At 41.8% G+C, this 14,931-nt stretch overlaps 1 protein-coding gene across 5 annotated transcripts in view; it reads right to left on the reverse strand.

The window, feature by feature from the left end:
- The window catches only part of LOC109432604 (stromal interaction molecule homolog), a 135,287-nt gene that overhangs the window by 14,748 nt on the left and 105,608 nt on the right, over positions 1-14,931 (reverse strand). For 3 of the 5 annotated variants that reach the window (XM_062844825.1, XM_062844826.1, XM_062844827.1), the window contains exons 7-8: positions 12,452-12,842; positions 11,564-11,725 (exon numbers count right to left, since the gene is read on the reverse strand). The exons of 1 other annotated variant lie outside the window; for it this stretch is intronic. In XM_062844825.1, the coding sequence (XP_062700809.1) occupies positions 11,564-11,725; positions 12,452-12,842 (553 nt within the window). Of the gene's footprint in view, positions 1-11,073; positions 11,404-11,563; positions 11,726-12,451; positions 12,843-14,931 lie in introns of all 5 variants that reach the window. One more of the 5 variants, XR_009996065.1, reaches the window with a different exon arrangement.

Raw genomic sequence — 14,931 nt, forward strand, 5'->3', positions numbered from 1 at the left:
TATACCTGACGATATACATTAAATACATAATGAATTTGTGTAACAATAATTTTATTGGCCTTTTCCGGCTATACCAGTCGGCTAGTATGTCTGAAATAGACGTAAAAACTTGAAGTATTTTTAGGCAAAGTACGTTTAATTGGCAAATTGAGAGATAAATTTGTGAAAAAATACCACTTGTTTTGGTGGGATTCGAACCCACGACTCCGTTATCGCTAGTCCGGCGCTTTAACTAACTAAGTTACAGAACAAGTTACAACGCTGCAGAATAGAAAGTCAAACTGGATTCGAAGCACCACCCTAAACCGGGTCCGTCTTTAACATCTTTATCTTTCTTTTCGGCTCTTAGATGCCAATCTAAAAGAGAGATAAAGTTGATATGTCTTGTAATCATACTCGGAGATCCATGCTGAATAAAATGACTATAATGAAAATTTACATCATATTTCATATGGTATGTCATGCAGAGTTCTGTGAAATCTCACGTTCAACGTTTCATTCGATCCGAGAGTGAGTCCATAAACTTAGGCCATGACTCCTATGAGCATCTTTCAATCTGGCATGATATAATAATCCAGTTCCCATTTTTCCAAATAACAAAAAATCGAAAACCTAACGCCGAGCCCTGTAAAGGGTGAGGTTCGGTCAAAAATCCCACTCTTATAACTAGTGAATTCGACTGTTGAAATCTAAAAAAAATGTCCCCTAAGGACTGTTCACTTTATAAAGAGGACACCTTGTTTATGCGGTATCTTTTTCATTTTTCAAAAAAATAATTTGCAGTTTTTTGCATAGCTTTCAACAATTATTCTACAATGTAGGAAAAATGTAACATTAATCAAAATGCTTATTATTATGCAACTGAAGCGGTTTACGTTATACGTAAAAAAAACTCAATTCCCAAGATTCTTTATAATTTTTCACATAGTTAACAATTAAATTTTCATCAATTTTTCAATGTATTGGAATCTAATACTATTCTACCAAGGATATAGTTCAATAGTTGGTCAGTAGTACTGCACCAAACAGCATCCAGCTTGATATAGTAGGTTTTCTTGTTTTCATAGAGATTTATAAAAAAAAACTATTTATTCAAGCACAGTGATGTAATAACACAACGGATTCGGTTCAAAATTTGTCCAGTGCATGAGAGAATTGCTTTCTAAATTACACAGAAGAAAGATATGCTTTTAAGTGCATTCTTCAACGTCAACTTAATCCGTAATGATGATCATAGTCAAAAATGCCATACTTTCAGCTACATTATTGTAAATTTTCGACTCTAGAGAAACTTATTATTGTTTATTTTCAATTCTTATGTCGTTATACTTCTTATTTGAGAATAACTACATGTAAAATTTTATTTCCGACGTCAATGTTATGTTAAATTTGCAATGGTTTACATCGTTGTTTTGTTTTTATCTTTAGTTTTTGCCAATCAAAAAAAAATGACCATTCCAAACACTTTGCCACATTTCTATGAAGTTCAACTATTTGACCTCAATTTAATTATGGCTATTATCTGTTAATATAATCTACAGTCAGCCATCCAAGGCTAGTCAAATTTGTACTACGCATTTTCTTTTTATAGCGTTGCAAAACTGTCCTCTTTATAAAGTGAACAGTCCTTATATGTCTAAGGGTAGGTAAATAACTATTTCATCGTAAAAGTTGAACATTTGAGAATGATTCATGTTCAGAAAAGTTACATTATTTCACAATCGAGGTTTCATAAAAATTTGATCACATGAAATTTGGTAATGTGTACTCCAATCGTTTAGCACCAATGGGTTTAGCTATTGTAAGAAAGGCGTTTTTTCTTCTTTTTCTTGGCGTAATTTCCCCACACGTACAAAGCCTGATTCTCGGGTTAGTTTTTTATGAGCACTTTCACAATTAATAACCATTTTGCAAATGTATATCGTGTGGAAGGTACGAAGATACTCTAAGCCCAATTAAGTCTAGGAAAATTTCATCACGAAGTTCCTGGACCGACCGGGAATCGATCACTTCCTCCTCAGCATGGTTATATTCAATAGCCACGCCTTCTCCAAAGCAACAAAGCAGTCGTCGGAGCCCCAGAGATTCCTGGCACGCCTCACAGAGGACCAGGAACTTCGCCTCCAGTGATGATAGAAAAAACGCTTGATTTACGGCGGCTTCGCCAGGGTAATATCCAGCTTTCTCAATCTCCCATCCAATCGGCGTCGAAGTAATCGATGAGATTCTGCGTGTTGTCACGGAGTTCATTGAACTTTCACCCAAAGATTACTGCAATATTGGGCTTTGCTACGACTACCAAGTACAGAAGTCCGCTTACTTGTCTACGGTAGGATGAGCTATTCTTGAGCGCTTCTTCGGTATCAGACATATTTAAGTATTTAGCCGGCATTCATCGGCGACTTGGACGTCTTTCATCCCAAACATGCTAATCATGTTCACAATGAAGTTGCAAAGACTCAGCTTGTAGACATCGACGGTGTATTGAACCTCTACGCCGACGAAGTGTCGTACAAAAGGGCGTTCTTCTCCAAGAGATGTTCACTTGAAACACTTCACCTTCTCGCCATTTTAACCGCTATATGAACTGGGGTTCACCGCAGCAGCCCGCAACGCATATTTTATCAAGATCACCCTAACGATTGTTCCAGTAATTAGCATCGAGCTTACTGACGTAAACTTCAGATGCTAGGCAGCAGTTGGCATACATAATTCCTCTAACCGGCGGCCTCGAAATCGGGCGACTGTCGTATCCAGGACGCTTTCCTCCAGTTACCCATGGAGATACGCTGTTTTTATATCCAAATGACGTTCAAAGCAGCAATGAGAAATGAATGGAATGTTGCATGGCACGTCACGTTGTTCTCGTTCCACTTAATATTATACATATATCTACTACCAGCCGATATCTTTCTGAACCTTCGGCTGCAGAAAAACCTGTCACGTGCTGTCCCGAGGCTGGATGCCAACCCATACTGGGTATTGCATAGCTTTGTGATGATCTGCTGGACCTTCCTGTGCGCAGGCAACGAATCCAACGGCGAATCCGAAATCGCATTGGTCCAAGGGGTGCGTAAAATCGTACATATGTAGCCGACATGCGCGAGCTTAACCACTCTCCCCACCATCCATTCTGCAAACTCAAGTTCAAAAGTTATTCAACTTAAGTGGAAACTTTGAGTCAGCAAGTTGATCGCTGCATCACCAAGGATGTTTCTGCTGATCGCCCATTCCGCGCTAAGGATGCATGGCCCCGCATTGGCTGTAAACGTCGTGCGGCACAATGATGATGATGATCAACCGATCACCGCGGAACCAGATCGTGGGACTAAAACTATCGACATCAGTGATCTGTCCATACCTTGTTTGACACTAGAAGCTCCGACACCAAAATTTTGGCTGTATATCTCCGGATTGCATCGGCAATTGACTGTCGAAGATATGTAAAAGATTGCTTCTCGTTGCCTGAATATAAGTGCCCCAGCCGATGTCGTACGCTTAATTCCAAAAGGTGTGAAAGTGACCAGCTGGATCTTTGTGTCCTTAAAAGTTGGTCTGGACCCGTCAATGAAGAACAGTGCCTTGGATGCCTCCACTTGGCCTAGTGGAATGTTGTTCATAGAGTTCGTTGATATGTCAAAAAACCGGATCTCGTCGAACAACCCTGTCCAACCGAGCGTTGCCGCAATACCGCTAATATAATTTAAAGTTTTCTCATGTGGACAGTGGCGACTCTAGGGTTGACTCCAATAACGATAACTGTTTTATGCGATTTCATGTGGATGGTGGAGACCCTAGGGTTTCCACCGGAGGCGAGTATCCCTACCGTTCTTCATATTTTTCCTCGCCTGATGATTCTCAATTACAGTACTCCACCGACGACGACTGCCACTTTTGGGTGTGCTACAAGAATGTGCGAGGATTACGAACGACACTCTGTACTGTAATCCAGTCGACAGCAACTATGACGTCATAATTTTGATTGAGACTGGACTAGACGAAAGTGTTAACTCGTCGCAGCTTTTCGGGGACAACTTTAACGTGTATCGCTGCGACCACAGTGCGAGGAACAGCGAGAAAACGTGCATTGGAGGCGTTCTCATTACTGTTCATCGTCGTTTCATCTGTTCAGGCATCGACTCCGCCAGCGACGCTTCTCTAGAACAGATTTGTGCCTCTGTGGTGATTGGCGCCCAACGACTCTTGCTATGTGTCATCTATATCGCTTCTGATAAAAGCAAAGACGCGAACGTGATGAGTAGTCATATGGAGTCGGTTCAAGCGCTATGTAGCCTGTGCTCCGAGTTCCGACAAGGTCTGTGTACTTGTGTGTGGTAACTACAACCAGCCGAAACTATCATGGACACGATGTGACGATGAGCTACGACCCGCTGGTACAATGACGACCGCAAGCACACTTCTGGTCGATGCCTTGGACTTTTAAAATCTCTGTCAATCGAACTCGGAGCTCAACTACTTGGGGCGAACACTTGACTTAGTCTTTTACCATTCAGACCTGTCATGCGTGGTTACGCGTTCCGATACTCCACTTTTGCCTATCGATTTTCATCATCCGCCACTGGAGATATCCCTGCCGTCTATTGTTGATAACGTACGTCAATCACCTGGTTGTGTTGTGATTGAAGAATTGCCCTTCGACTACAATAAAATTGATTTTAAAACTTTGTTAGACTTTCTTTCGGGACTGGATTGGAGCATCCTTCTAGATGGATTGAACGCCGAAGAAATGGCTGAAATGTTTCGTGCCGTTTTGGAAAATTGGATGGACATCTATGTACCGCTTCGTCACCCTGCGCCTTTGCCTGCAAGGAGTACAACGCTGCTGAGGGAATCGAAAAAAAAGGAACGCACTCCAACGCAGACTCCGCCGTCATCGTTGTCCCGAAAATAAACGCCTTTTCCATCTTGTATGCAACGAATATCGGAACGTCAACTCCTCGTTGTACAAGTAGTACATATTGCGAATGCAAACTAATCTACGTCGCAATCCTAAGAGTTTCTGGCACTATGCCAATTCAAAAAGGAAGAGCACGGCCATATCTGCGAATGTGTATTTGAACGATGTTGAAACTTCTATACGTGCGGAGATGTGCGAGTTGTTTGCAGCCCATTTTACCTCGGTATTTTCTACGGATACCGTAACTCCATCTGAAGTGGATGCAACTGTCGTGGACGTATCATGAACCTTCTGGATTTAGACACATTCCAAGTTACACTGATTATGGTTTCGAATGCTGCCAAGAAATTGGAATATTCTTTCTCGCCTGACCCGGACGGTATTCCCACAGCCGTTTTCTGTCGCTGCATTGCTGCTCTGGAAGCTCCTTTATGTCAAATATTCAATCAACCATTCGAAGATGCTATGATTTGGAAACAGTCATTTGTGCTCATTCTGCGAATGGAGTGACGTGAGAAAAGTCGGAGTCGTATATCGAGGTGAGAAATCTCGACTCGAATGAGGTGACTCTCCATTTGATTTACACGGCGAGTCACTTCATTCGAGAGTGGATTCCTCATCTCGATATACGACTCCGACTTTTCTCACGTCACTCCATTCGCAGAATGAGCACAATTATGGTGCCCATTCTGAAAGAGAATGATAAACGTGATGTCAAAAACTATCGAGTAATAACCAACCTTTCTGCGGCGTCCAAATTATTTGAGATGATCATAAGCGATACTATCTTGAACCAGGTTAAATGCTACATTTCTGCCGACCAGCACGGGTTCTTGCCCGGTCGATCTGTAACACCAAATCTACTTGATTTTAAGACTTGTTTTGAACAATTGGAGAAAGCTGGTCAAGTTGACGTCATCTACACTGATTTCAAGGCAGCGTTTGATTCAATTGATCATGACATTCTCCTGGCGAAACTTTCGAGGCGTTGGCTTTGTTCCTACTTGAAGGGAAGAACGTTTCGTGTAAAGCTCGATTCTAGTACCTCTTCGTCCTTCACGAGCTCATCAGGTGCACCTCAAAGAAGTAGAATGGGCCCTCCATCTGCTATTTCTTATGTTCTTCAAAGGTGTGATGCTTATCCTGGGATCTGGCTGTAGATTGCTAATGCCATCGACTTAAAATAGTACTTTGTAATACGCTCAATCGACGATTGCTTGTGTTTACAATCGCAGTTAGATCTATTCGTCGAATGGTGTCATCGAAATAAGCTCTAAATCACCTCTGAGTGTGTCTAAATACATGGTGATGTGCTACTCTCGCAACAAAAAACCGATCTTGAATGACTACGACATCAATGGTGTCGTTCTACAAATGCGCCCCATTAGTATGGATAGTATTTGGATATTTTGGATACCCACCCCATCAACCGACGTTCAAATTTCACCAACATTTCATATTTTTTCTTGCAAACTTCAGAATCATCAGCTGTCATACCTATCGTGAGATAATTGAGGTAAAAAGTTATAAAAAAATATTGTATATCAACAAAACATAATTTTCACCCAAAACAGTGCTTGTTTTTTACACTATTTTTACAATAATTATTTAAGTGTGTTTCTAAGTTTGTATTAAAAGTTTGAAAACAACAAAATAAAGATATCGTATGAAATTTGATAGTTTGTATTTAAAAACATAGAAACAATATGCTGTTATAAAACTTTTAACGACTTGTTCATTTTACCCCATCGATTGTCCATGTTACCCCCACCAATTTTTTTCATGCTATTTTGATGCACGATTTGGTGAATGAAATAATCAAAGAAAACAATATTTTTTAAATTCAACCACTTACAAGATTTCTAGAGTATTTCATTACCTTCCATATTACTCGGAAAAGCACATGGATTTTGCCGCATTTCCGCGGGAAACGACCAAAATGCTTAGGTTGTCCACTTTACCCCCACCACCCCTAATGTGACAGAAAACGTTATTCATTTTAAGAAAACTGCCTTCAAAGACCTACTTCCAGTTTTTACCCTATGGCTAGTTTCCACCTGGTAAGTACTGTGTAAAAAGATAGGACAAGTAATGGTCACGTAAAACTTTTGCAATCAAAATTACTTAAGAGTTCGCAGTTGATAAGTAATTTGCAGCCAGAAAGATTTGCCAACAGATGGCAGTGTCATGCGATGCCGTCAGTCATGTTGTTAATTTTCCGTACGGAATAATATGTCGATGCATTATTCCGTGAGTAAAAGTGACATTTCTTTTTCTTTTTTGTTTCATCTTATTCGCACCACATACATCAGTGTGCATTAAGCTGTTAGTACACAGAGGCCTTAGGCCTGTAGTACACAGGGTCAAATATTTGACAAGGAAAGAACTCAAGAAACAACACTAGTTTGAAGCGGGAAACGTAATGGGGCCGGCAACGGAATACGGAAGCACTGCGGTATGGACCAATCCGCAAGTATGCCGCTGCGGTAAAACACAATGAGCGCGGATTTCTTGCGGTTAATTTCAAAACAACTTCAGTTCGGTGAATATGTTTGTTTCCTGGAAGAAAAGAATTGTGTGAGAATCTGCAGCATTGCTCTTGCTCTGTCTTGCTCTATCGAAAGAAATCTGAGGTTTCCTAGTTCTCGAAAATTCCTAAAAGAGTTCTTTCAGGAGTTTCCTGATATTTCCTCTAGAACGTCCCGCAGGGGTTCACGGGAATTCATTCAGAAGTTCTCCTCCAGTTCTTCCTCCAGGAGATTATCAGGGATTCCTCCGGAGTTTCTCAGTTATTCCCGAGGGAGTTCCTCGTAAATTCCTCCAAGAGTTCCCCGGGAATTTCTCAAGGAGTGTTCCGGAAATTCCTCCAGGGATTCCCCCGGAAATCATCCAGAAATGATCAGGTTTTTCCAGGAAATCCCCGATAAAGCTTCCGGGAGTTCCCTGGGAATGCCTCCAGAAGTTTTCGTTAATTCCTTCAGGTACTTGTCGGAAGAATATCCAGGAGTTCCCCGTGAATTCTTGTAGGAGCTCCCCGGGAATTCCTTTGGGATACCCCAATGAGTTTCCAAGAAATTCCTCCAGGAATTTCCCAGGAACTCATCAAAAATTACCTCGAGAATTCCACCAGAAGTTCACCAATAATTCCACCAGTAATTTTCCAGGAGTTCCTCTGAAATTCTTCCAGAATTCCTGCAGCACTTCCCCGGAGGAATTCCTGGAACAATCATCACAAGATCTTCTGGAGCAAATCTCCAGAAATTCCTTCTAAGATTTCTCCAATAATTCCTCCGGAGATTCCTCCAAAAATACCTCCAGGAATCCTTCAGGAATCCCTCCGGAGATTCCCCCAATAATTCCTCCGGAAATTCCTTCGGGAATTCTTTCGGAGATTTCTCCGGAAATTCCTCTGGAGATTCCTCCGGGAATTCTTTTGGAGATTCCTCCGGAAATTCCTCTGGAAATTCTTCCGCAAATTCCTCCGCCAATTCCCTCAAAGATTCCTGCAGTAACTTCATTGGAGATTCCCCCAGGAATTCCTTCGAAGATTCCTTCATGAATTCCATCTGGAGATTCCTCCAGGAATTCCTCCGGAGATTCCTCTAGGAATTCCTCCGGAGATTCCTCTAGGAATTCCTTCTGAGATGTTCCCAATAATTCTTCCGGGAATTCCTCTGGAGATTCCTCCGGAAATTCCTTCGCAAATTCCTGCGGAGATTCTCTCAAAGATTCCTGAAGTAATTTCTTCGGAGATTCCTCCTGAGATTCCTCAAGGAATTTCTCCGTGGATTCTTCCAGAAATTTCTCCGGAGATTCCTCCAGGAATTTCTCCAAAGGTTCCTACAGGTTCCAGGGATTTATCCGGAGATTCCTTCAGGAATGCCTCCGGAGATTCCTACAGAAATTCCCCCAAAGACTCCTGCAGTAATTCATTAGGTGATTTCTTCAGGAATTCCTTCGTAGATTTCTTCAGGAATTCCCCCGGAAATTCTTCCGAGGAATCCTCGGGGGAATTCGTGGAAAAATCCTCGGAGAAATTCCAGGAGGAATTCTTGGAGGAATCCTCGGATGAAATCTTGGAGGAATCTCCGGAGGAATTCTGGGAGAAATATGTGGAGTAATCCCCGAAGAAACCTCCGGAGGAATTCTTGGAAGAATCTCCGGAGCAATTTCTGGAGGAATCTCCGGAAGGTTTTCCCCGAGGAGTTTCCGATACTTCCGATAAAATACTGCAGGAATCTCCGGAGGAATCTTTGGAGAAATTCTTGAATGGATACCTGATCTCCCTTATGCCACTCCTGGTGTAATCTTAAAAGAAAATCCTGGAGAAATACCAGAAGAAACTATAAGAGGGACCCAAAAAATTACTCCTAGAGGAGATCTAGAAGGAGCTTCTGGAAGAATCCCGGAAGAAATTGCCGCAGGAAGGATTTCCCATTTAAAGTTCCCCCAGAATCCCAGCGCAATGTCTCTCATCAGTATTTTCCTTGGAAAGCTTCCCAACTCCGTTGGAATCTCACTATCTGATTTTTCCCCAGAAGCCCACCCAAAAGTTTTATATTGAATCAGTTTCCACACACGCGCGCGAAAAAGTACATTTCAATTTCAATAACATTTCCAAGAACATTTCCTGACGAAACGAACGAAATTTGTATGGACGAAAAAAAAATTTTGTATGGACTAATGACCACGCGGGGGGGGGGGGGGGTGGGGGTTGAGATGTCCCAAAAAAAATGACCACGTGGTTTATGGACAGACCCTTATCTGCTGTAATGCAGATTCCACCGAACTGCTTATATGGCTATCACAAACCCATCGCTACGATGATCCGCACATTCTCAAGTTGTATTTCATTTAAACAATTGTCCTGTAAAAATATATACAAATAGTAGTATTTAGTAATAAGTAACCTGTTCGACTTCCGGAAGCGGATGTCGATAGTAGTCGCTATTTTCTCGGTTACAAAAACTGCCAACATTGCTCGCCAGCATACGAGGAGGTAAATTCGTTGCTGTGCATTAGTGACCCTGGATGGAATGCTTTCAATAGTGCCAGTTGAGTGGCTATTGCCGATGCGCTTCTGCGTCTTGGGATATCCAGGTACTTGATCAAGATTCTCGAAATGCTTTCACATAACCCCAAGCAAGGCTCCATCCCTGGTCCAGAGATATGAAATGTCTTGTACAACGAGGTGTTGAAGTTAAAATTGCCGGTGAGCGTATCCATTGCCTTCGCTGACGATATTATGTAGGAGGTCTACGTTGAATCGATTGAAAAAGAAACATTGACGTCCATGTTTAGGTAGGGAAGTGGAACCATCTCGGCAGGGTTCCTATTTTGGGCACTTTTCTACTATAACTCAGCCAATTTTGAACCAATTGACACAATTTTTGAAACGCGGTGAGATACGCGTAGTATCTAGCCGTGTACAAAATTTCAAGTCAATTGATGTGGAATTGATCGAGTTATAGCGAAGAGTGCCCAAAATACCGGCCACTGCCCAAGTGGCTCGCTACCCTATGGGTGCCTGGCTTGGGGCACAGCACTACGTACTGGCAGCGCTACTGTGGAACCGGGAAAATACGTGCAGTCGTACAGGAGTAAGGCCTTGGTACAGACTAATGTGTCTAACGGTGGCACTGGCGAATACCAAGATGATATTCGTGCAAGAGACGATCAATTCACTAACAAATTTTGAAAACGACGTATAATCAATGGTGTAGCATTGATTATACGTCGTTCTCAAAATTTGTTACTGAATTATGGATGAAATTTTAACTCTGCGACTAATCCCAGATAATACAGCGAAACAAAAACTAACTTTTGGTATGGTTTCCCGAAGAAACTGATTAGTCTGATCATTGCCACACTGAATGGATCGTGGCAAGAACGGATATGTTAATCGTCTAAACCAGGTATAAGATGCAGGGTATAAGATCTTAAATGAACACAACAATATAAGCTTCATGAACGTAGAACTCACTAAAGCAAAAAAAAAATCGAAACGATTCAACCAAATATAAAACATGGGTTTTGGGAGGGCGTAGCAGTTAACGTTTATTAGGCGGTAAATATGGAAGCATGAAGCTAATTCTCAAAAAAGGTAACTCAAACGAAACTAACAGTAAAACAGAACGACAACTCTCGTTACTCACATCCGATTGTGGGAAGTAAAGTCAGCTTCTATATCTTCTACTGTAATCTCACTAAAGTTTTTCTCATCTGCATACCTCAGTAAATAGCTAGTAATTAACTGCTAGCCAAGAGTTTCTCGCACTCTCAGCAGGAATACTATCTTCGTTTTTTTATGGTGATTCTCCCGAGAACCACTCTTCTTCATTCGAAAAATTTGAACCCTACCGTGTTACAAATACCGCATTTTGCACTATCTACATAAGCACTAACAAACGGACGAGGGATCGGTGATATCACTTTTGCTACTACTATTACTACTGGTCTTATCTTGCTGCTGTAACCGCTGTTGCCTACATTTGGGGCGAGATGGGTGGGTGGGCAAGGGCGTAGGGGAAAAGAGTTACATTGTGCCGGAGGAGGAGCGAAAAAAACACGGAAAATGGTGATACAAAAAAACATAGATAAACGTTTATGTAATTACTACAAAGAAGTTTTAGGAAAATTTCTTACCTTTGCGAGGATAGACTCTTCCGTGGCGGAGGCATCGGCGTTTTGCCTAAACTGCTCGGCACTAGCGTGGGTGGTTTGACGGGACCCTTCTTGGAGCGGGGCGGTACGATCCGGTCGTTCGACGACGACGAGATCAGCGTTTCGTCCTGCAGACTGTGCGAACTGCAAGTTGCGATCATCACATTCAGAGACGTGCTACAATAATGTTCTGGATTCGGTGTTTGAGATTTCGGTGAATGGGGACCGCCAGGAATACTATTTAGTTTTCTGAAAATTTCCTGGAATACCATTCTTCGGACCATCACGGGTGGTTTAGGAAAACGAAACATATCCATGGGAAATCAAAAAGGGTCCGAAGGTCTACGACGCGGTCAACAATGACTGATATATATTTCGTATTGTTCAGGTCATCTGGTAGTGTTCTTTGAACCCAAGAATATTCAAGCACAAGGCGACATAAAGAATGTGATTTCTTACCCTCGAAAAAGCAAGGATCGGAACAATATGCTGAGGTTTTATGCAACTGCCAATGGAGTGCGACAAGAAAATTTAACTCATTTTAATGAATATATAGAGATTCTACAGTATAACGCTTAAGACAGCTTTTGTTGTCTAAACTAACAAGTTTAAATTCACTAGAATAAAAAGAATTGAAAAAGCATAACCTTGTTGAATCATTACATACTGAAGAAAGTCGAAAGTCGTAGACTAAGAGCTTCAAGACTTGTATAATAACCGGAGACTATGATGACCATTCTCCTCATAGTCATAGTCTGAGATTACCAAAATATAGTCTACGTGATCTATGAACGTTCCCTTACGGTGCTTACGCGAAATTCACCGAAATCTCAATACCCCGAAGTCCCTAGACACCCAGCATTTACCTACCTGTCGTTCATACTCAGCTGCTGATGATGGTGGTTGGCAAAGGGCGAGGACATCCCGCCGTAGGACAACGGCGACGACGGAGTAGTCGACGATACCGACCCGGAGTGATTCAACAGGTTACCGCTACTGCTGCTCCCGTGGTAGAGCGACATCTGAGGAGAACCTCCATGACTGCCGCCACCGCCACTGCTGTTCATGGCATTCATGTAGGCCGAAGCCGTAGCCGGCGTCACAATGCCAGTGTTCAGGGTGTTCAGTGTGGCAATCTGCAGACTGGTCGTGGACGGGCAGCCGCCGACGATGAAGGTCACGGTGTCCCGCTCGGCGCGGTCCCCGTCGTCACTGGCCGACGAGTCGTCCCGGCCGCCCCTACAGATACCGTCGTACAAACCTGCGTGATTCCGGCGATCGCAATGGTGGTGGTAATGGTGTTGGAGTTTTCGTGTGACAATAGCGAGTTGTTGTTGAAGTCAAACGTAACGTGTGACACGGGCAAATGATAAAACATGAAAGGAGAGAGAAAAGAAATGGAACGGAAAGAAAATACGATTACATAAGGAACAGTTTCGGTAGTCATAACAGTGTTTAAAACATATAGTTTTCTTATGATCTAAAATGAATGAAATACGATAGATGAGATGCTACTGAAGATACCAAACCTAAAATGTAGACTATAACATAATATAACGGAAAAAAATCAAGGTAAACCTAAGATAAATTAGACAAAAGTGCATCAAGTGTGTACACGCCTAATAAGAACATTGTAGAAAAGAAAGTGTGCACATATCAAACAAAAAAGTTCAGAGAATCATTTCGCTACTACATTTCTAAAAAATGTGCCGAAATCTCCTGCGCTACAGTGTGTTTGGTGGTAACAGATTTACATGTGTTGTCGGTCATATACAATTAAAACAGATTACTACTGATAACTTGGTTATAAAATAGAAGGGTAAGATGAATTGTAATTCTTGCACTTGATATCTACAACTTTCAGTTCCTACTTTCAGCGCATTCATTACGCTGCCCTAGCACTTTTGGAGCGACCAAAACTCATAATTTTGTTGAAGACACCAAATTTGTACTTCATGGATTTTTTGAGTTATAACTGCTTTCCATTAAAAAATCGTATTTTTTTATTCAAGAAAAAGCTTCGAAAAAAATGAAGATTGCCGAAGTTTTTTTTCACCGCGAAAGAACAAAGTACATTTTTTTTCCAAAAGATTAAAAATCTTAGTCTTTTTTGGAAAAAGTACCTGTTGCATGGACAATTACAAAAAAATTTAACTAGAGCATTGAGGTCTACGTAAAATATGTATCGATGATAGTTCTAAAGTGTTCGGAACAAAGTGTTTACGAAGAACAAAAGTTATTGAAAAAAAAAACTAAGTTGTATGGGTCAACCTAGCATATTTTTTCCAGAAAAATCAAAGTTGGGTACCTCATATCCCAAAGGTCACTCCGATAAATTTTACAGATATTACAGATCTTCCTGTTGTTTTCTTCTGATTCATAGGCAAACGTTCTAGTTAAATCCATTAGTTGACGCAACTAGGCTTCAGGTTACCGTAGGTGATCGAAGACAGGCTAATGAGATTGTGGCCTATAACCTTTTTTCGCTTGAGTACCATGTTTACCTTCCAAGCCATCAGATCGAGATCTTGCGGAAGGTCACCGGTAACACTTTGACCAGCGAAACGATCATGCAAGGCTGTGGTCGCTTCAACAAACCATGCAGTTAGTCGGCCAGAAGTGTGACCTTCGGCACTCGGCACCTACCAGACAAGTATTAATGAACTGCACCGATTGAAAGCAGCTGGGCCACACCGCCCAGGTTCGTGTAGAACGCCGCACAAGTGTGTTTATTATGGCAACGACCATCCATTTGACCTTAGAGTTTGCACAAGGTATATACACAGCGACAACGTCAAAAACGAGTGTTGCAGCAGTTGCAGCAAGGCGAAGATATGCCAAGATTCTTAAAAAAGCTGCTCCGGTTGACCGGAATCGAGCGCGGTCATGCATGTAACATCTACACGTCTTTGTCTTTCGATAATCGGGACGCTGACTCTGAGGTTGGGGACAAGGTTCACTTTGTTTTAAGGGTGGAACAAGGAAGTAGTTAAGGCTCCAGTGATCCACCAAAAACCACGGAATCCTCCTCAACGGTAGTTACACAGTTAGAAAAAATCACCGACTTCGGTAATGCTTTACCGAAATCTCAACCATTAAGTTTGTTTTACAAGAGAAATTCGGTAAAGGTAGCAGCTTTTACCGAAGTTCGTTAGAGTTTGACAGATAAACGATAACATTTTACCGAAATTTGTTATTTTTTCACAGAATTTCGTTAAAAAACCAGTGGTTGAGATTTTGGTAAAAATCACCGAACGCGATTAGCTGTGTACCTTCAACCCATTATGACTAATGCTAGGAGAATTGTGTGGCTTCGTGGTCGTCCGGCTAGTGTCACCAAACATTAAGTC

The sequence above is a fragment of the Aedes albopictus genome, chromosome 1, assembly GCF_035046485.1.
Source record: "Aedes albopictus strain Foshan chromosome 1, AalbF5, whole genome shotgun sequence".
In the NCBI taxonomy this organism is placed as follows: domain Eukaryota; kingdom Metazoa; phylum Arthropoda; class Insecta; order Diptera; family Culicidae; genus Aedes; species Aedes albopictus.